This window comes from Myotis myotis, unplaced genomic scaffold (assembly GCF_014108235.1).
Source record: "Myotis myotis isolate mMyoMyo1 unplaced genomic scaffold, mMyoMyo1.p scaffold_m19_p_9, whole genome shotgun sequence".
NCBI classification, from domain to species: Eukaryota; Metazoa; Chordata; class Mammalia; order Chiroptera; family Vespertilionidae; genus Myotis; species Myotis myotis.
In genome coordinates this window covers 39616533-39640058 of record NW_023416401.1, presented here as the reverse complement: position 1 = coordinate 39640058, position 23526 = coordinate 39616533, and the positions used below count along the sequence as shown (strand labels likewise).

Here is a 23526-nt window from a genome sequence, read left to right as displayed (position 1 = left end):
CCGCTGGGGTGAAGGGAGGATGGCGGGCAATCCCCCACACACACCCCCACCCACCAGGAAAGCTGTCCCAAAGCATTTCTGAGGCCAACAGCAGATCACACAGCCGGTCCCTAAGGCTGACCAGACTACAGGGTGGATGGCACAGCTCTCAAATCCCCCGTCTCTAAAATCCTGCCGCTTTGCCTCCTGGCCTTTAGGAGGGAACTGAGTGTTCCTCCGCAGGGCACTGGCTGGCAAGCCACCTCTGGGGTTCTGGGTCCCAGGTGACAGATGCTGGGACACCAAAGCAGAACTCCCAAGGTTCCTCTTGCAGACATGCCAGAGCCAGAGCCAGTCACTGCCTTTTCTCCCGGGAAGGCAAATGATTGGACTTGAGCAGAGCCAGTTTTGAAATTTCACATCACAAAACCACAAGAGCAAAATATGGATTCCACCCACTAGGGTTCCAAGTCCCCAAAGCCCATTGTTGGCAAATACCTATTTCTTTGCCATTTATCATTCAAGTTTGGCCTCTGCCAAGTTTAAGCTGGACTGTATCACCAACAGAAGTGACGTGGAGCTGGCAGCCATCCTCATTTCTGCTAAAAATGACTGCGGCCAAAAACCTGGCTGCTCCCTAAACGCTCTGGAGAACCAGAATGTTGTTTTGCCTCATTTAGCCACATAATTGCTTCTGAGGACTTAAGGCATAATAAAAAAATATGTTTAAATAATTTCCATCTTTTTATTTCCCTACAAGGAACTGTTCTACTTATTACATTAGATCTTTATAATTACTACATGTAACCCTTCTGTCAAAACATGATACACTGGAGTCCACCTTGATAAAGGCTACAAACATCCTTTAACCTGTATGCAACAAACAAAAAGGAATGAAAGGCTTTTTCCCTTGTGAATCTCAGACTGAATTTCTTGTTTTGTTTTGTTTTGTTTTGTTTTAAATATATTTTATTGATTTTTTACAGAGAGGAAGGGAGAGAGATAGAGAGTTAGAAACATCGATGAGAGAGAAACATAGATCAGCTGCCTCCTGCACATCTCCTACTGGGGATGTGCCCGCAACCCAGGTACATGCCCTTGACCGGAATCGAACCTGGGACCTTTCAGTCCACAGGCCGACGCTCTATCCACTGAGCCAAACCGGTTTCGGCTGAATTTCTTGTTTTGTTAAAGAAAAAGCCCAAATGAATTTGGGTCGGAGGACGAAGAGAAATAAATATAGTTTTAAGCACAGTTCAAAACTGTTTTGAGACGCTGACTCAGAAAATTTGGGGTGGGGCCCAGAAATCTGTAGTGTTTCAACGTACCCCTAAAAGGGCAAGATTAATTGTAGAAAATACTGTGTCAATCGAGACTTTAATGCTGGTGTGTCATCCTATACTAGTCTCAGTATAACCCTACCATCACCTGGGACGTGCTGCCCAAGCCCACCCTGGATTTCAATGAGGTCTAGGGTGAGACTCAGTCGTTTTTAAAGAGCACTCCATAAATAAATACATACATACATACATACACACATGCATACATACATTCCAGATAAATTTGGGAAATACCAAGGTGGGAAAATGCTCTTCACTTGAGAAAAACTGAGTTTCAATCACAGCTTTACAGAAACAAACTCTGTGTGTGATCTTGACAAAGACTCTCACTCACAAACCAAATCGCTCACAGGTTTATAGCAAGGCTGAATGAAAGAAGCCTGGGTATGATTAAGGTGCATTGAAAGAAGGCAGGCCTCCCAGCAAGAGGACAGTAAAGTGAAGCAAGATCAGTGACGACAGCAGCACCTGACCCATTATGATGAGCTATGTTTTGGGTAGACAGGAAGAAAGGAAGAAATGAAAGGAGGAAGGGGGATCAGAGGAAGGAAGGAAAGCAAAGGTAAGGGTTTGAGAAAAGCAAATTGAAAGCAAGAGTTGATATGATAAGCAAAAGCAATTTAAATGCCATGGGCTCTGGGGCATATGAAACCACTGAGCTGACAGATTTTTTTATCTACATTAGAAATACATATAAACGCAGATAAAAACCTGGAAATAAAACAACTTAAAAGCACTTCAAACCAAAACTTCTAGCTTTTACTTGGTTTAATTTAACCATAAAAATATGATATAGATCTTAATTAAGAGGTTGGCAAAGTACTTATGTTTGTCATTTAAATGTAATTGCCTCTAAAAACTATTCTTAGGTTATCAACTAAACTGAACTGTTGGTTTAGACTATTGTACTATCAGATAAAATTTGAGATAATAAACTGGAGACTACACACTAGGTTAGAAGAGTCTATACTATTTTAACACTTACCCCTGAGGCTGTTGGTTGTGTTGTAGGGGAAGTATTTTTGCTGCAATCATCTGAGTTAGAAGAGGTGGAAGATGGAGTCATAGGAACGGAATTATTACTATTGCCTGCAACAGTCAAAATTAACCTCGTAAATATACGTATACTCTACTGTTAAGGTTAGCAAATACTTAACAATCAAATAGCATTTTATTATACTTACCAGAGCAAGCCTTTGACTTATTTATGTTCTTGGGTTTTCGTTTCCTGGTTTGAATTCCCTCTTTTTTCATAGCAAGCGGTCGGGGCACCTAAAAAAATTTCACGGTTAATATTATATTGAAGAAAACCCAAACTTTAGCCAAAGAACCAATGTCAGCACTGAAGGCCCTCATTTAAAAGAACTTGGCATAAACTGCAATATCATTTATATTTTTTCAATAGATTCCAACTGTACAAAGACCCCATCAAATGCAGATTCCTGCAGGGAAAATGAGGTGATTTGCCAGGGAGATATTATCCCTTCAATTAATGTTTATTGTTTTAAACAATTTCAATTACAGAGTAAAACCACTGAATATTTTCATTTCATAGAGCTCATGTATTTTCTTCCTTCTACATATAGATTATTTTCCTTTTTAAGATAGATATATTTATAATATTTTGTGCTGTCCTTAAAATGAAGTATACAATCTTTCTAACTATAACTATCAAATACATATATTACTTCTTTATATAAATTTATTTGATTGCATTCAAGAATTAAGTTAATATAAACTAGTTATTATGGATTTCTAGTTGGTTCCATGTTTTCCTCTTTTGCAGTTTAAGGGTTACTACCATTTTATCAATTCTAAAATATACATTTTTCGCATTTTAATATTTCTAATATTGTGATGTCTTACAACAAATATGTGTGGCCATTTAATTGACAGCATTTTTTTGTTTCTTACTGCTATTAAAGATAATAGTTTAACTTGTCATCAATAACATGCATATAGACAATCAAATTTTCACTTTCATCCCTTCTCCTTTGCCGACTTTTTTCTTAACTGGAACCATGTACAAACTATACTAAACATGTATACATATGAGCAGAATACGTGGCGCACCCCATGGAGTTTCATGTAGAGTCCACAAGCATTGCACACAGGTTCGCCCTCGGCATTTCTACGCCATAAAGTGGTGGTTGTGGTGTGACAGTTGGCACAGGACAATCCAAGCCGCCGGGAGGAAGGCTAGAAAGCACAAGAAAGTAAGTGTACAGTGATAAGTGATTTTTATGTCTATGCTACACACTTCAATGTATCATGTCCCTGTCATCAACAAGCATGAACCTAGTTATTATAAGTAAGAGGTCCCTTGAGAAAAAAAAATTTAAGTGTAATTAGATTGACCTTCCTGGACCAAGAAACTTAAGTTTTACAGTATGTTCTATCCCACACATACATTTGATTTGTTCCAAATTATTAGTGTAGATCATAGAATAACCAAAACAAGGTCATAATGTTGGCTAATAACTGCACCTACTGTGGTCAGAAGTCCAATGTAAGGATATTGAAATGCAATCATAACTGCCTGCCAATATGTTAAGTGGCTTTGAACAGTCCGCTTCACATGAAAACTGAAGATAATCAGCTCATATTTCCAAGATTTGTGCAGAGGAACAAATCAGAAACTTTAGAAGAACCTATCTATTAATAGAAATGGATTTTGGAAAATGTATAAAATGTTTATAAAGAAGTATATTTTTAATAGGTTCCATAATTATCATGATCAAATGCTGCCTGAATTTTTGTATTATTCATTTTTGCAAGGGATAAGCAAATTTTATGGCATTGTTTTAATGCCAGCATTGTCTTAAATACAATGATACTAATATATGTTATTTACCCTGCCAGTATAATAATGAACTTTTGTTCACACAAAGGGTTAAATGTTAAATCAGAGGTCAGCCCTCTGTTACTATCATTCTGATTTCCACATTCCCTTTATGCCCATAACATCTTTAAAGGGAATTTATTTCCCCTAAATTATGTGTGAATTATAAAGAATGAGAATTTAACCTAGTATAAGTTCCTCCTTAGAATGGCAAAAAATCGAAATTTGTTTTTAAATAACCTAGATAGGGCAACTAAAAAACGGTGCCATATGACTTCTGAAAAAAAAAAAAAAACTATAGGGAAAATACAGGAAACAAAGCAAATTGAAGGTCACAGAATTTGGTAAGTAAGCTACACTAATTAATTAAAAAAAGAAGGTATAAAAAAGAATGCACAACAAGAAGGAAAAATTGAGTATGTATTGAAAACTCACAGATTTAAAAAGGACAGAGATTTCCAAATCCTTTGGTGGCAAATTTAAAAGATACAACTGAATTTCTCATTTACAATTCACATCCTGTTGTATTACTTTAAGCATTACTCTTTACAGACAAGTTATAAAAACAAAGAGACACTGGTAAGCCTCTTAGCACTACAACATTTTAAGAAGTTAGTGCTAAAAAAAAAATCAATTTGACTTTTGGGTTGTAATCAATATGCTTGGCTTGGCTGACAGAAGAACTATTTGAGAAATTGCTTTGCTAAACTGATGAAAAGATATAAAACCTTACGCATCAGGGTTTCTTTCTTTCAGGTCAAAAGAAAATAATTTCCTGGGAGAACACCCCTTTCTCTTCATAAATGCACGATCAAAAAACTAGGGACAGGAAGATTCCTTTTAGAAACAGGTCATTTATGACAGTTTCCAGTGGAATTTGAGCCAATGTGAAGCAAACTTGTTATCAGAATTTGCCATTATAACAAAGAACTTTATGACTGTCAACTGCAGATCATGAGTGAAGCCAGTCCTCATAAACATGTGAAACGAAGGTGAGTAGGTTATAAAAGTTCCCTGTAACAAGCGATCTCTTGGTTATGTTCATCATTGACAAGGAATTCAAGTTAACCATAAATCTCTTATTTTGCAATGTAATACAAGTTCAAATTCAGTGATTGGTTCTGTAACTGCTGGCTAAACAAACTTGGGTTCAATATTCTACTTCTGATAACTAAGGCAGGCCCATCAAAACCATAAATAAGAAGCCCACAAGGAGAACTAATTGATAGACACACCCTTCAATCCGGATCATTTATAACCCATTTATAAAGCATATTGGCTGACCTTGGTTACTGCCAACACAGTTGCCACACAGAAGGGAAACTAATTGGTTAAAACTGTTTTTCTGGTTATTTTTTACTTGTAAAAGCACAAAACAAATGGCACCATCTAAATATGAATGATACTAGATTAAATTTATAATGCAACGAGAACCAAAACGGCTACTATACTAGTTTTTTTGCTCCATCTTGTGAAAATGTTACTTTTCTGAGCTCACCTATTTCTCAGCTCAATGCTCATGTCCAAAAGTAATAATAACAATAAGTCTCATAGTTAATATATAGGCCAGGGGTCCTCAAACTACGGCCCGCGGGCCACATGCAAATACAAATATTGTATTTGTTCCCGTTTTGTTTTTTTACTTCAAAATAAGATATGTGCAGTGTGCATAGGAATTTGTTCATAGTTTTTTTTAAAACTATAGTCCGGCCCTCCAACGGTCTGAGGGACAGTGAACTGGCCCCCTGTTTAAAAAGTTTGAGGACCCCTGGGCTAATACATGCAAACAAAGAACTTCCTTGGGATATTTTCCAGCCATTACTTTTTCTTTTCTTGATATTGTGCATGTAGGAAAAATGAACACCGTAGGGAGTCAGACACTGAAGTTACGGATGGCCTTTGAAGAACTTGAGCTGTGGGAGGTTGTAACAAGTTTAAGGCGCATACACTCATCAAATTAACCTTGGCCACTTTATTTTAAATGCATTAAAAACAAAACAACCATAAAACTAATTGCTTCTCCTTAAGGTGTCAGACTTACATTGTGATGCAATTTCACCCTAATCTGTTTAACACAAACAACATGTGTAGCATTTGTCCCTGCTAATTAGAGTATAACAATTAAATAAATTACTTGGATACTTAAGATGTCTGGCATCTAACTGTAAAGTATTTTACTTTAAAAGGTATTAGAGTATGGGTGCTTGGCTAAACAAATGTTAGCCTTACAGTGGGGCTTGTGAAAGTTTTCCTAGTATTTTTTCTAATCACTACAGTAGTAAATACCTTCTCCTAAAACACACACACACATACACACACACACACACACACACACACACACAAACTATGACAATAAGAGATTGATCCTTGAAGAAAATCAGAATTCCCATATAGTAAAACAGGTTCCTATTGCTGAAAATACTCAACTTGAGAAGAACACACAGACTGCATATTTCTCAAGTTCTGTGTAGTTTATCTGAACAGCCAGATTTCAAAATAACAAAGGTTAGGGTAAGTAAATTTTCACCAGACTCAAGGGCAATCCAAAAGACGAGTGGAATTTGTGGCTAAACCCTGTCTCACTCGGAGAAGAGCTAGAAGGGACCCTGAGGTAGAAGGGACAAAATCAAAGAAACCGCGAATGAGGCAGCAGGGAGAAGGGGAGTGTGGGGTTTGTTGTCATGTTCTAGTGGGGGTAGGGGATGAAGGGTGCGGGGAGAAGGACTGTAAAAGAGTGGTTTTTCAAGAATAAAACCCAAACCAGATCAGAGAATGCATAGAGAAAAAAATCTCCTTCCTTCACCTGGCCTGGGTATACTCAGTCGCTCTCCCTGGGCTACTACCATTACAAGTTTCTTGTGTTTCCTCCCAGAATTATTTCGGTGCATTTACAAATACATAGAGATGTGTAAATACACATTTGTGTACTTTAAAAAGCGATAGTACCCTACTTTCTTTTTTTCTCTTTCATGTAAGATGTCATTCCCTATGTTAAATACGGGGGGTGGGGGTGGGGGCTGTTTGCATTCCCCAGACCCTGATTTCGGGATTACCTCCAGGCCAGCGCTAGCAAAGGGGGAATGCAGGGTACAAGTTCCACCCCTGCGCTGGGATCAGACCGGGGCCTCCGGGCCTCCGCACCTGTCCCAGGCCCCGGCGGAGGAGGGCGGCGCTCGCACTCACCACGCGCTTCTGCGGCTTGATGAGGGGCCGGCTGAGGCCGTTCATCTTGCTGTAGAGGCCGCAGGCGTTGCACAAGTAGTGGCCGGTGCCGTCCCGCCGCCACAGCGGCGTCTGGATGGAACCGCAGTTCACGCACTCGCGACTCTCGGGCAGGTCCTCCAGCAGGTCTGCGGTGAGAGCGGGCACGAAAGGCGGGTGAGACCGCGCCCCACTACCGTGGCTCCCCAGAGACCACCCCACCCCACCCCCGCACCCCACGGTGCTGGTACTGACCACACCGGCCCGCTTCCCTGCCCACGCCCTTCCCCACGGACCTTCCTGCCCAACAGCCAAAGCCCGGGCGGCCGGCGATGTCCTAGGGACCTGCTTACCGTTATTCACTGCGCCCCTGGGCGCGCCCAGTAAACACCTAGGAAAGTAGGAGGCAGTGCTGCAAGCCCGCCCGAGTGTTTGCCATACCACCAAGGACCTCAGGGTGGAGATGAGCTGTGGGGAGATCGATTTGGGTCCCCTGACCCCTTCTTTCCGGCTGTTCACAAGCTTTTCAAAACTGAAATCCATCATAATTACAGTACGCCACTTGCCAACCCCGAGCAGGGCACAGGGCCTTGACACGGATCACCGACCCCTGCTCCAGTCCGCGAGTACCCCGGGACCCCCGGACCCCGGGAGGCCGCCTTACTTCTTTTATCTTCCTTTTTTTCTTTTAAAAAGTATTTCCTGTATCTGCTACTCTTCCTTTTCCCCAATAAAAAAAATAGACCGGTGAAATGAGAAATACTGTTCTCGAGCACTTACACCAATTAATTAGAAAATGATTCAGATCTCCTCAGGGGAAAAATACACTAACTTTAATAAGCAGAGATAAATGTTAAATTTTGACTTCATGCCACAAGGACCAAATAGTAAAATATTCTGATTTTAAAGTGGGTCTAATTGTTTCTACCTGTAAAATTTCTACAAACGGGTGCTATTTTATTGATTCAGAAAAATCACTAAGACCATCCCAGTGCTAAATAAAACTGTTTCCTCTTTTTCTACACTGAAATTTCAACTTATGCAATCTTTCTAAATTGTGTTTATGTCATTTCTACTTGGCTAGTTTTCAGAGTTCACAACTAACCTAAAACTGCTATCTAAAACAATCTTAAGAATAAATGGTTGTAACGGTTATTACTTACCCTACACTGGTTAAATATGAATGAAGAAATAGTATCTAAAATGAGATAAGTACTTATTAATTAAATAAGTACTTTTTATTAAATAGACTTTTTAAAACCATAGGTATCCCCTGTTTAGTGCTATTAATATTCTAGGGGGTTTAAATGTTCCAATTTGACTTTCTTAAAGGGTCATTTCTGAACCAATTTTTAAAGTAAATAAACATAACACTTTAGAGTTTTACTTGAAGATTATGTGAGCTATCGAGCCTTTCTATTCCTCCCCATTCCTGTGCAGTTTACCATTCGTTTCTACCATTACTGTTTGTTGTAAAGATATTTATATATGTCTTTGGCATAAAATAGTCTTTAACTCCACTAATACTGTTTACCCTACAAAACAAGTAACTATCCTTCCTCAAGAAATAAGTTTAAAAGAAACTAGCATCCTACATAACTTGAGTTCAAAGTTGTCATGGGGATACTGCAACTTACAACACATCACAAAGATTTATTCTTCTCTGCCCTAAAAGCCACTATTGACTACGGTAATCAGTAAAATGCTCAGGACTTCAAGGACACTGAAGTTAAACAAGGTATTTGTCTTTGTTGTTGACTTTAAAATGTTACCTATCAGAGCCTCTCTCAATAGAGGAGGGGGGCATTCCCTGGAGAACCCAGCCCTGTGCCTGGCCGCCTTCCCCAAGATGGGAACAATAAGGAGAAGACAGTGTGAACTCTCCAGATAAATCTTTTTAGTCATCTGAAAACCCCAAGACAAAAACTTAAGGATCACTGTGGACTTAAAAAAAATATTAGTAAGCTTGCTTATTTTTAGGTAAGTAAAATCTACAGCTCCCATTTATCCTGACCTCTCCTCACTCCTCACCCAGCAGCTACAATCCTGTAACTGATTAAAGTAAGAAAAATGTTTTTAAATAAAAATTATAAAATCGATGGCACTGGTAGCCCCTTCATCAATTTCCCCCTACACATCATCATCTCCCCCTTAACATGGCTGCCTTGAGTGTCCCTGGGGAATGCACACACAGGGGAGAAGGGTTCAGCCAGCAAGTGTAGTCCCAGAACCCAAAGAATGGAACACAGTTATCTGGAGTTTAAGAGAGGGCTGGGCTTGGGGACTGAAGAGCCGTGAGCACAACCCACTCACTCACTACCAGAACCAGGGAGAGATGTATGGAACAGGTTTCTCAGAAACCTCCCCTGGGCAGGTTGAGAAAGCTCAGCACTCAGGTTTTAGCCCTCCTGTTTGCCCCAATCAATTAAAGAGTGCCTCCAGAAATGGTTTGGTTTAAAAAAAAAAAAAAATCCAAGTGGAGAAGTGGGGAATTTAGCTAGGAAGCTGGGAGGAGGGGGCTGGGGGGTCGAGGTCTCTCTAGCAAGAGAACACCTGTGAGGACAAGCAAGGTTGGGGTTATTCGCCTCCACCACCTCCAGACTGACTTACTCTCGCTCAGTAGCTTCCCACCTTCTTAACAGACTGTATGCAAAAGCCTGGGTGTTCCCAAACCCCTTCCCATTTTTGGTTATTTGTTTTTTAAAAAAAAATACTCAGGGTCTACAGAAAAATTTTCTAATTTTGCAGTGTCCTTTCCAGAAAGTAAAAATATTAGTGCAAGGATAGGCTAAGTTTTTTAAGAGAGAGAGAAACATCAATCTGTTGTTCCACGTATTGATGCATTCACTGGTTGCTTTCTTGTATGTGCCTTGACCGGACCAGAGATGGAACCCAAAAACTTGGCATAAAGTGACAACGCTCTAATCAACTACCCAGCCAAAGCAGGATAGGCTAAGTTTAAAATGAGGGAAAAAAAATCTAACTTTCCTGCAATCGTACCTTATTGCCTCTAAAAGGATTTTCCACACAGAACCAGTGACTTTTAAACACTCCAGTTCTGTCTTTTGGACTACTTCTCTTTCTAGGTCCTGTGAAATGCTGGAAGACGAGGGGAAAGGAACATGGAGATCATACTAAGATGTGTCATGGGACTGGCAGAGCCACACGACCTTGCTCCAACTGCAGCAGCACCCCCCACCCACCCAACTCCCACATCCTTTCAGATCCCCCCGGCTAGACTAGACTCCCGACTGACAAAACCCTCACACCCTCACTGCCATCCCCTGCCCATCCTTTGAAGAGCCCTCATCTCCCTTCTCTCTCCTCCTGAGAGCCAGGTGTGGGTCCCTATGCAGCAGGAAGGGTGGCAGTGCTGTGCTCTGAAGTCTCTACTCAAAGGAGCAAACCTGCAGGGCCACTCTCCCCCACAGAGTGATGATGGTCTCCAGAGCCGGCTTCGCAGGGGAAGAAGAGGGAATTTTGAGACCAAAGTCTTAGAACGAGTGGAGGAAGAGAGGAAGAGCACCTTCGCTTTCAGGCCACTAGAGTTTCCAGCATGTCTTTTGAACACAAGGTTGGCAATGTCTCACTTGATCCGAACAGGACCCCTAGAAAACTTCCTGTCCCTAAATAGAGAGCTGAGGCGCTCAGACCTGGGGTCAAAGCACCAGGGAAAATAATTTAAGCTCACCCGCCTCCTCTGCGACTCCCACAGAACCCTTCAAACAAACAAACAAACAAACAGTGTCTCTCCCCCCCCCCCCACCACCACCACAAAAATGTTTCGTGTTAGGAGTCTGTCAGGCTATCAAACAGGTTCGATATAAAGTGATTGGGACCTGGGAAAGCACCAGAATGCTGAAGCTAACCTAAGCAGGCCAGACAACACAGTTCACACCCTCCCCTGCTTCAGTGAACAAAACACTTCAAAATGGGCTCTTCCCAGGTAATCTGGCAATTGTTTTTTCCCCAGTCCATCCGAAAATTGCCCCAGACACTGCCATGATAGAATTGGAAACTGAAAAATTGGTGGGTTGAACTCTAGAGGAAAAACAGATGTGGGAGCCCCAGACACCCGCCCAAGGATGCCAGGCCAAAGGGTCCCCCACCTGTCCCTCAGGACAGTCACAGGCTGACCAGTCCATGTGTCCTCTCTTCTCTCCTTCTCACTGAGGTCGAAGTGTGGGTGTCCTTAGGTCAGTGCTGGCGAACCTATGACACGCGTGTCAGAGGTGACACGCGAACTCATTTTTTTGGTTGATTTTTCTTTGTTAACTGGCATTTAAATATATAAAGTAAATATCAAAAATATATAAGTCTTTGTTTTACTATGGTTGCAAATATCAAAAAATTTCTATATGTGACACGGCACCAGAGTTAAGTTAGGGTTTGTCAAAATGCTGACACGCCGAGCTCAAAAGGTTCGCCATCACTGCCTTAGGTGCTGCTCCACCGTGGAGCCCTTTTAAATACTCTCCTTGGGGAAAACAACTCCTCGCCTTTGGAGAGGTGAATTGAGTGAGACAGTATTTGAGGACAGGATGACTCAAGTGTCCAGCCTTCTCCTACCTACACTTACCCTCAAAAGGAGTCTCGCTCTTCCACTCACACAAAACCAGAGTCTTCCATGGGGCTCGGGCCCTGTCAGCTCCCTCCGGGGCTGATTCCTTCCTAGCACCCAACCCATTCACTACTTTTCAAGTTCTTGGAGCTTCTCCAAGGCACTGAGGTATCTATACTGTACACGCGCATTCGGTCTCTTTCCGAGCTGAGACAATCCGCAAAATAATAGAAGTCCCACATCCACGCTGCCAGACTCTGGGTCGCCTAGCTACAGGCTGACTTTTGCCCCCCCCCCCCACACACACACACACACACAGGAAAACCCTGAAAACAGCGCCCAAGTGAAGGAGCTCTACACCCGGTGCCCTGGGTCCCCAACCCCCACGCCGAGGCGCGACCCTTACCTGCGCTGGGGCCCCGCGGCACGGGGAGCGGGCCTCCGGCGCGGCTCTGCAGGCTGTGCAGCACCGGGGTCTCGAAGTGTCCGGCGGTCCAAGCGGATGTCAGCGGCGCCCCCACGTAGGGCGAGTAGGGACTCGGGTGGTGGTGGTGATGGTGGTGGTACGTCCCGTTCAGCGACCGCGCGGCCGACAGCGAGCTGTACTGGTGCTCCCGGCCGCCCATGGCCGCCAGGCTGCCGCCGCCGCCCACGCCGCCAGTGCCCCCGCCGCCGGCCGCCGCGTAGCCCCCAGGGTCCCGCGCCGCGCCGTTGGCCATGGGCGGGCTAGCCGAGTAGGGGAAGCGCGCCGAAACGTGCGCCGCGGCCGAGCCGGCGCTGCCGGGCCCCGCGGCCCCGCCGCCCGCCGCGCCGCCTCCACTGCCGTACGGGGGGCTGTCGGCCGAGGCCTGCGGCCAGCCTGGGTGTGCGCCCGCGCCGCCCGGGTGATTGGCGGGCCCGCTGCCCGCCCCCTGCAGGTACGGCAGGCCGGGCAGCATGGACCCCACGCGCGTGGTGGGCACGTAGACTGGGGAGCTGGCCGCCGCCGCCGCTGCTGCGGCGGCTGCCGAATGCACGAAGCCGCCGGGCGCGCCGTCGTAAGCGGCTGGCCCCTGGCTGGAGAGGGCGGCGAGGGTCTGGTACATCTCTTCGGGCTGCTCGGGTGCGAAGGGACTCAGCTTGGCGCCGCGGCTGGACCACAGCAGCTTACTGGCGGTCGCGGCCTGATCGAGGTCAGTGAAGAGCAGCAGTTCCTCCCAGTTCGCCAGGCCGCTCCCTGGGCCAGCGACCCCGGGCGCCGAAGGTCCGTGGGGAGCCCCGAAGGGATGCGAAGCGTAGGGGCTGAGCAGCAGCGACCGGGCCGGGGGTCCTGCCGCCGCCTCCGTGTCGAGCTGTGGCGTCCGGCAGTTGCTGACGCTGCTGGGGCCGCGTTCCCCACCCCGGGAGCAGCAGGAGGAGGAAGAGGAGGAGAGAGGGGAAGGCGGCGTGGAGGGCTCCCGCGATGGGAAGGCTCCGGAGTCGCTGGCGTCCGCGGCCGCGGCCCCCACGCGCTTCGACAAGCACCAGCCGCTGTCAGTCAAGGCCATCCACGGACCGGCGCCGCTGCACGCTGACCTCTAGCTCCTGAGGCGGACAGGGGCAGGGGGAGAAGTAAAAAGGGGTTACCCAAAGCAAGCTGTACAGCTCACCTCCACTCCCTTTCCTAACTATTGAGATTCTCCAAAGATCCCTCTTCTGCCCTGGGCGTGGGAGTTGGTGAGTGAGAGGGGGACTGTGGCCTGCGCAGCCGCCACCAGTCCTTCCAAGCCCGGGATCAACCGCCCTCCCTCGCCCGCACCTCTCAGGTCCCCTCTCCCTCCCCGCTCACCCTCTCCGCAGCATCCTTCCTCCGGGCGCGCGCGCCTGGTCCCAAGGGTGACTGCGAGACTCGCCAAGATTTACCTCTCCCCAAAGTGACTCCCTCCCGGCCGTTCACACACAAAAGGACTTGTTAAGGGGTGGCCTTATCCCGCCTCCCCGCGGGTGCCCCTCGCCCAGAATGCCTCCGTATGAAGACTGCCCGCTCGAAAACCATTAGCGCACGGGTGGCAACCTGTTCCGAAAACGAAACCGCCGCCTTCTCTCCCAGTGGCTTTCCCCGAGCTCCCCGGACTGCGCTGACTAGACGGAACGCAAGCCCCAGAGAAAAATGCAGCTCAGCCCTGAGAAGGTGGGGCCTGGGGCGGGGACGGCAGTCTCGGACCTTCCGGGCACAGGCAGTGCTGGACGCCCGAGGGGCCGAGTCTCACGCCCAACCCGCGCGCCCGCGGCTGCACAGCACACCTTACACGCGGCTCGCGTTCCAACCACCAGCGCGTGCGCTCTCGCCCGCCGGGCCACCCGTCCCATCCCGCGGTCTTCCCCAGCAGGGGAAAGGCGAGACCGTTCCGGAATCGGACGTACCGGGGTGGAGCGGAGTTCAGAGAAGAGAAGGGGGGGGGGGGGGGGACGTGAGACCGCCCCGGAGACGAAGCCACCCCAAAGGAGGGAGCAGGAAGAATGACAGGGAGACAAGGACGGGGTGGCGGAGGAAGACTCATGCAGCCTGGCTGGCCTTCTCCGGGCTGCCTCTCCAAAGGCTGGGGCTCCTCGGAAATAGCCATACTAAAGTGAATGCTCACACACAGACCCGGGCTAGATAGCAAGAGAGAAGTCTCGTTGCCCGCCCGACTGGGGCTCCCGCCCCTTCGCGCCGAGATAACTCGGAGATAAGGCTGCGCGCAGATAAGCGCTTCGGGGAGAGAGAGGAAAAGACACCAGAAGTTGGTACGCGGTGTCCCGGGAACCTAGGAGCCGCTACAGCCGGGAGTGGAGGAGGGAGACACCCTCGGAGCCGCCCGCGGGCCGCAAAGCCGCGGCAGGGAGAGTCGAAGCCCGGGCCCGCGACGGGTAGGAGGTAGAGGGAAGGAAAGAGCAGAACACGAACAGAAAAAGCAGCCGAACCTCGGGTGGGAGCTGAGCATGGAGAACGGCCGCGGCGGAGGGTGCTCCCGAGCGCGGAGAGAGGCCGAGGGCGCCGACAGGCGAGCGCGAGTCCGGGTTCTGCGCGGCGCTGCTGGTGAATAAAAAGGAGAGAGGAGGCGCCTCTTACTGCTCTGCCGGAAAACTGCAGCCTGCGCTCCTGATTGGACTCACCGAGCCCTAAACAAACAGCGCACGCCGAAGGGTGCCAGGCTGTGGGTCGGAACTGCGCTCAGCGAGCAGCTGGGCGCTGGAGGTGAAGAGGAGGAGGAGGAGGGAGGGAGCAAGGGGAGGAGAAAAAAGAGGGTGGGGAGGAGACAGGGGGCAGCAGGGGGAGGGGAGCGCGCCGCCCCAGCAGACAATGAGCGCTACGCAGCCTGAGGGTGTGAGCTCAGCAGCAAGCACAGTCCTGGGAGTGGGGGCGAGTGCACCCAGGGGGCGCCGAGCCCTGGGACGCCGGGGGGGAGGGGTGGACGTGGCCGAACTCCAGACCTAGCAGGCGACCCACAGCCAACCTTAGGCGGAGCACTTTCCTCCGCCCCTAGTTACGCGCGCATTCACGGGGTAGGGGGGTATTGGCACGGGAGGAACTGGCGGTGCACAGCTCCACGCTGCCACCGCTGTGGGAGGGAGGCGCCAGCTCCCGGGTCAACGCGCCCCCAGAATGAGGGGGCGGGGGGAGGGGAAGGTTTTGCTCCGCTGGCCTTCCCCGATCCGGGCTCCCTCCACGTCAGATGAGCTACTTGCTCTACATTCGCGTGTGATCGACCTTAAACTTTCCCCGACCGACCTCTTTTCTGGACCCTGGAGTTCACAGGGTCGTGGTGGCCCTCAGGGTTGAGGCTTCCTTGATGTGGAAAGAAGGAACACGAGTGCCCAGCTCCCCGTCTGTGCCCTGATTTTTAGAAATTTATTAAATTCTTAGGAAGTTTCGGGACGTTCACGTCGGCACTTCTCAGCTAGCCTTTGGGACTTTTAATTCGGGGTCTTGTTAGTAAAGGAGGAGCACAGGGTGGGAAAAGGCTTCCATGCCAGTAGCGCACGCAAATGCTTTCCGAGTTTGGGTGTCCCGTTTGCTCTCAGATTTCCCTGGAGAATTTCGGGTAAGTTTCAGAAACGTCGTTGGAAAGAGGGGGGGTCACCTCTGGACCCAGCGCGACATATCGCTTCCCAGCCACCCCCACATACACACCCCTTCTCCGCTCCCTCCGAATGGGTTATCACAACTGTGTACAAACTGATACGGTCCGTCGCCGGCAAAGGGGCTGGAAATAAACGTCGCGGGGTTATCAGCGCCGATCTGTCATCAGCGACTCGCGCGGCCGCGGGTTCGGCCGCTGCAGGAGCTCTGATATCGAGCCTCGCTCCCTTTCGCTCACAAGGAGAATTTCTTCCGACAGACGTGACCCCAGAAGGCTCGTGAGAATTTTAACCAGGGCAGGAGGAGTTGTGTGGGAATGGATTTTTACACTTTTTTCCCCCAGGTAAATCAAAGTAAATGATTTTCTAAAGGTCAGTCTCCTCTGGAAGCGTTTGGGCTCTGTTTTTGTTTGTTTTTATATATTTCAGTTGGGGGAGGGAGAGGAACCTAAACTAGTTAAACTACGGTCGGAAGGGACATTGTAAGGATTGTGAGACTTCGCCGCTAAGTGTATGATTCCACTCCCGGTAACTGTGAGCTGTGAACCTGTGTGTCCTGGGGGGAGACAGACGGGGACAGGGCCTGGCATCGCCGGGGCGGAGGCATCAGAATTCAGGAAGTTGGTGATCATTTTCCCCCCTTTCATTCTTCGTTGTAAATGGCTGCTAAACACTTGTGAATTTTAAATTGCTACCGAGAAGGTGCATAAACCGTTCTCATCCAATTCAGTCACTTTTATTACAGTCCTCTCTGCCTCCCCCACTCACGGCTCCCAGTTTCAATTGTGAGCGCATTTCGAATTTGGGAAAGACTGAAGGTAGAAAACTCTGGAACGAGACTGGTGACAGGGGCAGGACCCGGGGGCTTTAAAGTTTAACTGGAGTTCGAGCGAAGGCGACTACCAGAAGCGACAGCACTTAACTCGGGCCTGGGCTTCCAGTGTCTTTCTTTTGGTTTTTATGTGAGTCCCGACCACATTTTTAAATAGACTGAATTTTGCAGAAGTTCCCTTTGTAAGCAGTTACAGAAACGTTGCGGACATTGGAGTTCCTTTGAGTTCAACTGGTTTTAAATGTTTCTCGGGCTTGCTCTTAAACATAGTGTTTTATTTTTATTTAATTCAAATTTTGGTGAGCTGATTTTTAATGAAGACGGGTTAGCAGATAAATATTTTGGCTACTTGGAGTCCAGGCAGTGACGGGCCTCCGAGCCTGAGCCCCGAGGAGACCCAGCTCTGCGGGAACCATGATTCCTGCCGTGTGTTTCTTTATATTTGCAAGTACACGGGTATCTGTGTGAACTTCCCTGTTCAACAGCTCACCCCCAGGGGCCTCCGTTCCCGCAGCTCCACCGCAGCGGTGAGAGGGTGCGCTGGCGCCGGCGCCGCTGGGACATAGGTGAGCGGCGGGACAGACCCTGACCCGGTCCCCAACGTGAGGGTTCGAAGGGCTCGAGAAGGGACCCGGCATTTTACCTTCCAGATTCCCAATCTCTTTTTAGCATTGCCTAAAACAAAGAGGAGGAGGGGGGAAGGTCATTACTCCTTTGCCGGGTCACAAATTGTTTTTTGTTGTTGTTTTTAGGCTGGTTTTCCAACCAAGGGAAGGAATCGTTAGGGAAATGTTTTTCTTGTCAGTTAATTTTAAAATAAAACAAAACTGTTTAATGCGTAGAGTTTATTCAGACAGAAAGCCAGGTTGTCTGACCCTTCCAGTGTGCAGTTTTCCCAACGCATCGACTTTGGCCCTAGGGACTACATCCCGGGGAGCGGCGCCCTTCCAAAGACACCCCCGCCGGCCCAGGCCGCCGTGCGCTGTGCTCTGAGCTCCCAGCAGGTCTCGGGAGGAAGAGCGAATAGCGGGTGCGCAAAAAGAAGCACACCCCAAACTAGAGAGACACGCAGGAGCTGCGGGACACCCCCCCCCCCCCCCCCAGTGTTCCAGGTGGACAGGCGGGCTCTTAGTAGAAGTTCTGTTTTCGTCGCGGTTTCTTTCTTAACCCCTCCTCCCCCCTTTCCTTTTTTCCTTTTCTTTCCTTCTGCTTGTCTCCTCTTTTGGAGTTTGCTAATCTGCAACGAAATCATGTTTTCTTCGGATTATTTGGACCCAAGGGGTGGCCCCTCCTAAGTGAGCCCTCCCTCCCCAGCCGCCATCCCCACCCTCGGAGAGGGGCTGGCTCCAGGGCGCGGCCTGTTCCCCCCTCCCACCCCCCGGGGCTGATTTATTTGAGCCGCACCACCCCGCTACTCGAGATTCGAATTCAGCCAGAAAACAGCAGCCAATTGGGCAGGGGGCGGGGGCGTTTCTGCCGAACGCGAGAGGGTGTTGGGGGGCCGAGTGGCGCGCTGCTTCCGGGGGAGCTGCGAGACCCCAGGACCCTCGTCACCAAACGCCTGGACGCCGCGCAAACTTAAGCTCATGGCGCTGTCATTTTACAGAGCTCCTGGCTGCTGCAGCGACGTTTCTGAAAGGAAAAGAACACAACATCTGGCTTAAAACATATTTTTAAATTAAGAGTGTTTTTAAAACCAGATTTATGGGGCCTTCTCGCTTAAACTATGTTTCTTCCTGTCCTCGGGACGCTTTTGCCCAAGGACACAAGGTCACCTCGGCGCCCCCACTCCCGCCGGCGTCCGGGCGCTGTGTCTCCCCCACCCAGCGGCCGCCAGTCCCACGCAGGCCATCGCCCGGAGTCCTGACGGTGGTTTCTCGAGGGGAGGAGATCGTTGTTGTTTTGTTCTATTTTTTTATAATTCTCGAAACCCCCCAAATACTCTTTAGAAATGTCAAGAGGTGGCGGCGGAAGCGGGAGCATTGCGCAGCCTAGAGGTCGCCCGCACCCCCTCGCCCCGCCGCCGGTCACTTTGGGCGCAGCGCCCCGCCTGGGCCCGAGCGGCCGGACTCCAGTCCCGGAGCGCGATGACCGCGGGCCCGGCCGGCCGCCCCCGGCCCCGCAGCCCCGGGCGCCCCCCGCGCGCCGCCCCGCCGGCGGCCGCCAGCACGGCGCGGAGGTCGGCTCGCGGCGGCGGCGCACGAAAGGTCACCACGGTGGCATTCCTCTCCGCGCGCTGTTTACGCGACTTAATGTACTGCTTGCGCCGCGGGTAGGTTAGGGCCGCGATAAGGGGGAGGGTCGCCGTCAAAGCCCCTCGCTGGGCGCCTCCGAGCCCTCCCCTCGTCCATTAACCTTTTTACTTTCTTCTCCCCTCTCTCTTTTAAAGCTTGTTATCTGGGCCACCCAATGACCGACGAAAGATTTTCCCTCCCTGCTTCTCCCGAGGCCGCTTTAAACCAAATAAATTTAGCTATTAAGGGCCGAGATGTCTGACAAAAGATGGAAAGGTGTCTTTCCGCGATCGCTTGGACAAGAGAAGGAGAAGCGGGTGGCTCCCGGATCCCGATAAAGACATTCCAGGCCGGCGCCGGCCTCCCTCCCCGCGGCCTGGGCGCACCCTGGCATCCTGAGACCTCGACTTCAGCGGCCCGGACCTCGGCTGCGCCGGTGGGACCTGCGGCCTCCTCGGCACCCGGAATGTGCAGGTCCTGGGCCGCCGGACCTGGGAGTGCCAGGCCCTGGGGGTCCCGGATCCGGGGAACTCCAGGCGGGAGCTGGGCTCCCAAAGTAGCCCCCTGCACATCGCAGAGAAACCAAACCGAGCTCAGCGGGGCCTGAATTCCCATCCCATCTTTATTAATGTCTGATGCTGAATACTGCAAAGCCACCCCACCTCTACCTTCCCACCCGCGCTCCCTGCGGCTTTGCTGAGGGGCCGTGTCTCTGGTCCTGGGGAGCAGACCTTTTGAACCCCAGTCAGAACACGGTGGTTGGAACCTGGCAGCTGGATTAGACCCAAGCTAATGGGAGGGTGTGGACTCGCAGACTAACAGCATGCAGGTGGGAGGCAGAGGTCCAATGATTCAGTCATCCTCAGGTTGGGTTGGGTTATGAAGTGTGGTATTTATTATCATTATTAATTACTACTGGCATCACTACACAAAGCCTGGGGCTGCCAGCTGGGCCCGGGCCCTGCCCTTAGGGTGATCCCTTCCTTTTTGCCGAAGGTGAAGCGAGGAATATTCAGCTTCCTGATCCTGAAAAGTGGGCTTGGGGAGTATGATGCCATGTTTTCGAGTCTTCCCCTAAGGCCTGAATTGGCCTTTCCTACCGCTTTTAAAAGGCTGGGGCTGGCACATGGGACCCCTTGACTTCCCTGCAGTGGGGCTTCTTCCCATGTCTTCTGCCTTCCCCTCTCTGTTCTCTGTCCAAGTTGGAGACAAGGCTCTGAATTCCAAAAGTCAGTCCAGCATCTTCAGCTTCTGTCTGTCACCTCATGCTGGGCCCCAGAATTAGCTGCCTCTCTTTTTTCCTCTCCCCATCCAAATAAGGTGAACTCCGAAATCTAATGCTTACTTCTCGCCCAGCCTCCGGGGAAAGGGAAAAATCAGATCATCAGAGAGAAAGAGATCATTTCTACACCCAAGAAGGTGAAAGAAATGCAGAAAGTTCCAAAGCCCCAAACCATGGGCTTTCCCTGGATTTTGCTGGTATTAAGTGTGAGGGCAATGCCAATTCCAGGGTCAGGGTCCAGGTGCCACTGCCCCAGAGCTGTCTCAGGTCAGAGACCTTTCTGACTGTGTGTTGTTGTGTCCCCCCCCTCCCCAGGGGGAGGGTGTTAAGGGATAGCAGAAAAAGGAGGTAATAGGCTTTTGAAGATTTGCTAAGTAACTAACGTTTCTCCTTGAATCAATTAAAGAAAAAAAAAGTGCCCAAGAAATAAAAACAATTACCGCATTTGCCACCCAGAAATATGACCTCTCCACTTAGCTATGCTGCAAATATGCAGAGAATTATGACCAAGGGGTTGTCTACCCAGGGTCCTGCACTTGCCCAACCGTACGCACTGCAAAAAGAAAAATTAGAGTTGGCCTCTAGTTTTGAAGTGTTTACAGTCTAGAAGATTGGCACTTCTGTAGAGCTGGCGAGGCCGAGTACCACAGGGAATTTCCAAGATGGAGGGAGATGTCTGAGCCTTTTTCCTTCTCTAGTGAAATACTCAGGCTCAGATTTTCCTCTAGGCTTCATGGTTGATCTGAAAAGAAGGGAGTCGCTCTAGCTCACACACTGAGAGACTTTCTAGAAGCCCAGACTCTGGGCCAGGCTGCTTGGGTTTGAATCCTCTCCCTACCACTTACTAGCTGTGTGACCAGGACAAGTCGCCTAACCTCTCTGTGTCTCAGTTTCCTCATATGTAAAATGAGGATGATAAAAGTACCTCCAATACAGGATTGTTGAGAAGATTAAAATGTTTCTTTTATGTAAAGTGCTAATAGTACTTGGCACATAGTAAGCACTATAGAAAAGTGAACGGTTATTACCAATATCTACAGCATAATAGATTCATATTTACTCCACCAAATTTTAATTCTTGTCCTAACTGTCCCCTGAAGCTAAATTAATTCCCAGGAAAGAGCGTCTTGGAGACTGCTGTTCACCAGAGGTCTCAGGCCTTTCCTACGTACCAGCAGTAAGGACTTTATTTATTGCATTATGGTCGGAAAGGGGGGAGGAGGGAGGTGAAGCAAAAAGGTCCTTTACTTGCTTTTGATTCCTTTGAAGAGGAAACATTCCTTGTTGTTCCCCTTGCAAATGCCAGCAACCGACCAACGTCTTCTGCAGGACAGAGATAGTAATCTCAAGGCTCATCCTCTGCTCCAGGAAAGCAGCACCCTCTCCCTGGAACTCCTTTTGGGCAGTAGATAGGAGTGACTTAACAGATGGGGCCATGAAGGAGGGAGCTGTGAGGACTGGCATTAGATATCAGGAAGAAAAAAGAACTGACTAAATTGACCTGGTCAGCTAGCTACACTTCTCTCATGCTTTAAACCTTTCAATTTGGTATTGAGATATATATATGTATGTATGTATGTATGTGTGTATATATATGTATATATATATACACACACATATATATGAGACTTATTCTACTTTAATCACATTGTTGTTATGGAATAAAAAAAATATGTCTGATGAGCTATGGAACACATTATTTTTTTCCAGTTTATTTCTGAAAATGGAACACACTATTGACAGAGGAAAATCTAGGCCATTCCAGACATTTTCCAACTGATTTTCTTTCAGTTTTATTTTTTTCCCTTATAGTACCCTGTCTTCCAAAACAAGACCTAAACCTCACTCAGGAAAACTTAAGAAATCTGTGGTATATAACAAAGAATACTGTTCTCTAGATAAAAAACGACAGAGAAAGAGATTTGTTTTTCAAAAGGCAAAGCCCGGAGAGAACATAAAAGTCTTCTCCTCCCTGCCGGTTTTCAGCCGGGTTTGTGCCCAGCGCCTGTTTTTCTCTTGTCTCTGACAGTCCTGATCTTCTCTATGTTTGATTTACTGAGTGCTGTCATTTCTCTGCTCTTTACTTTCACAATCACACATTTAAACCTGATAAAGTTCAAGACCCTGAATGCTTGCAGCTTTCCCAGATTTACAGTCCTCCTGCCCCCCACCCCGGCCAGCGGTCTGGGGCTGATTGAATCCTCATGCACTAAAGCCGTGGGGGATCAGCAGAGAGCCAGCGGGTCCACGAGGGTTGGGTCTGCGGGACCGTTAGCTCCATGTCAGCTCTTTTAGCTAAAGCAAACCTTGGTAGCTTCCTTCTCCTAGAAAGTGACTGTCAGCAACATCCTCTCACTTTAGATTCAACTTCCAGTTTGTAACCTACCTATAGGCAGGTACAGGAACTGTAACTTGCAGAATTTAGAATTGGTGGGAATTGGATGTGAAACCAGGATTACCTGGAATGAGTACCTGATTTTCCTGGATCTACTAAACAGCTTTGTGATTGAGGGCAACCACTTAATCACCGTGCCTCAGTTATGCCATCTGTAAAATGGTAGAAATATGACTCACTGCAAACATTCTTCCTGTGTGTAGCTGTCAGGGCCCCAGGAAGACCACTCATATATGTCTTAACTGGCTCTTTGGACTCTGTCAGGTAAAATGGAAACCTGTAGCTAATCTAAATACTATACCAATTGGAGTATAGCCAAAAGGAGTGATTTCTCTCCAAAGACTGAACAGTTAGCTTAGGCTCAAGTTTTCAGACCACTGAAATGTCTTCTGATAGAAGATGCTACCTAAATAATCTATTCTTTACATGTAACTACATAATAAATCAACTAAATCACAGAACACTGATGAAAAGCCCTTGTTTCAAATATAATTACTATCTGGAGACTTTATATTTAAAATAAGTAATTATTTTACATGTTTAATGTTTTTATTTATCAAGAACTTTCTGAGTAAGGTAAACGTTTTAGGTAGCAGCAGTTTAAATAGGTCTTTAAAGACCAATCACTGTTCCAAGTCCATGAACTAAAAAGGTGTGATTTAATTTTCCCCTTTAAAATATATATTCTAAAGAAAGCTAAACTGTCATAATATCTAAGGGGAAAATTATATTTACTTGTTCTGTTAGCGAAGGAAGGAAGCAGAAGGAAGCCTACCTTCT

The 23526-nt window shown here is 48.2% G+C and overlaps 1 protein-coding gene across 3 annotated transcripts in view; it reads right to left on the bottom strand.

The window, feature by feature from the left end:
* The window catches only part of GATA6 (GATA binding protein 6), a 31087-nt gene extending 16130 nt beyond the window's left edge, over positions 1–14957 (bottom strand). Inside the window, exons 1-6 of one of the 3 annotated variants that reach the window (XM_036323119.1) lie at positions 14846–14957; positions 12330–13486; positions 7345–7511; positions 3393–3518; positions 2504–2591; positions 2305–2408 (exon numbers count right to left, since the gene is read on the bottom strand). In XM_036323119.1, coding sequence (XP_036179012.1) covers positions 2305–2408; positions 2504–2591; positions 3393–3518; positions 7345–7511; positions 12330–13449 — 1605 coding nt within the window. In that variant the 5' untranslated portion in view covers positions 13450–13486; positions 14846–14957. Of the gene's footprint in view, positions 1–2304; positions 2409–2503; positions 2592–3392; positions 3519–7344; positions 7512–12329; positions 13487–13730; positions 13927–13955; positions 14013–14845 lie in introns of those variants that run through there. The other 2 variants (XM_036323122.1, XM_036323121.1) reach the window with 2 other exon arrangements.
* Positions 14958–23526: the final 8569 nt, after the last annotated feature.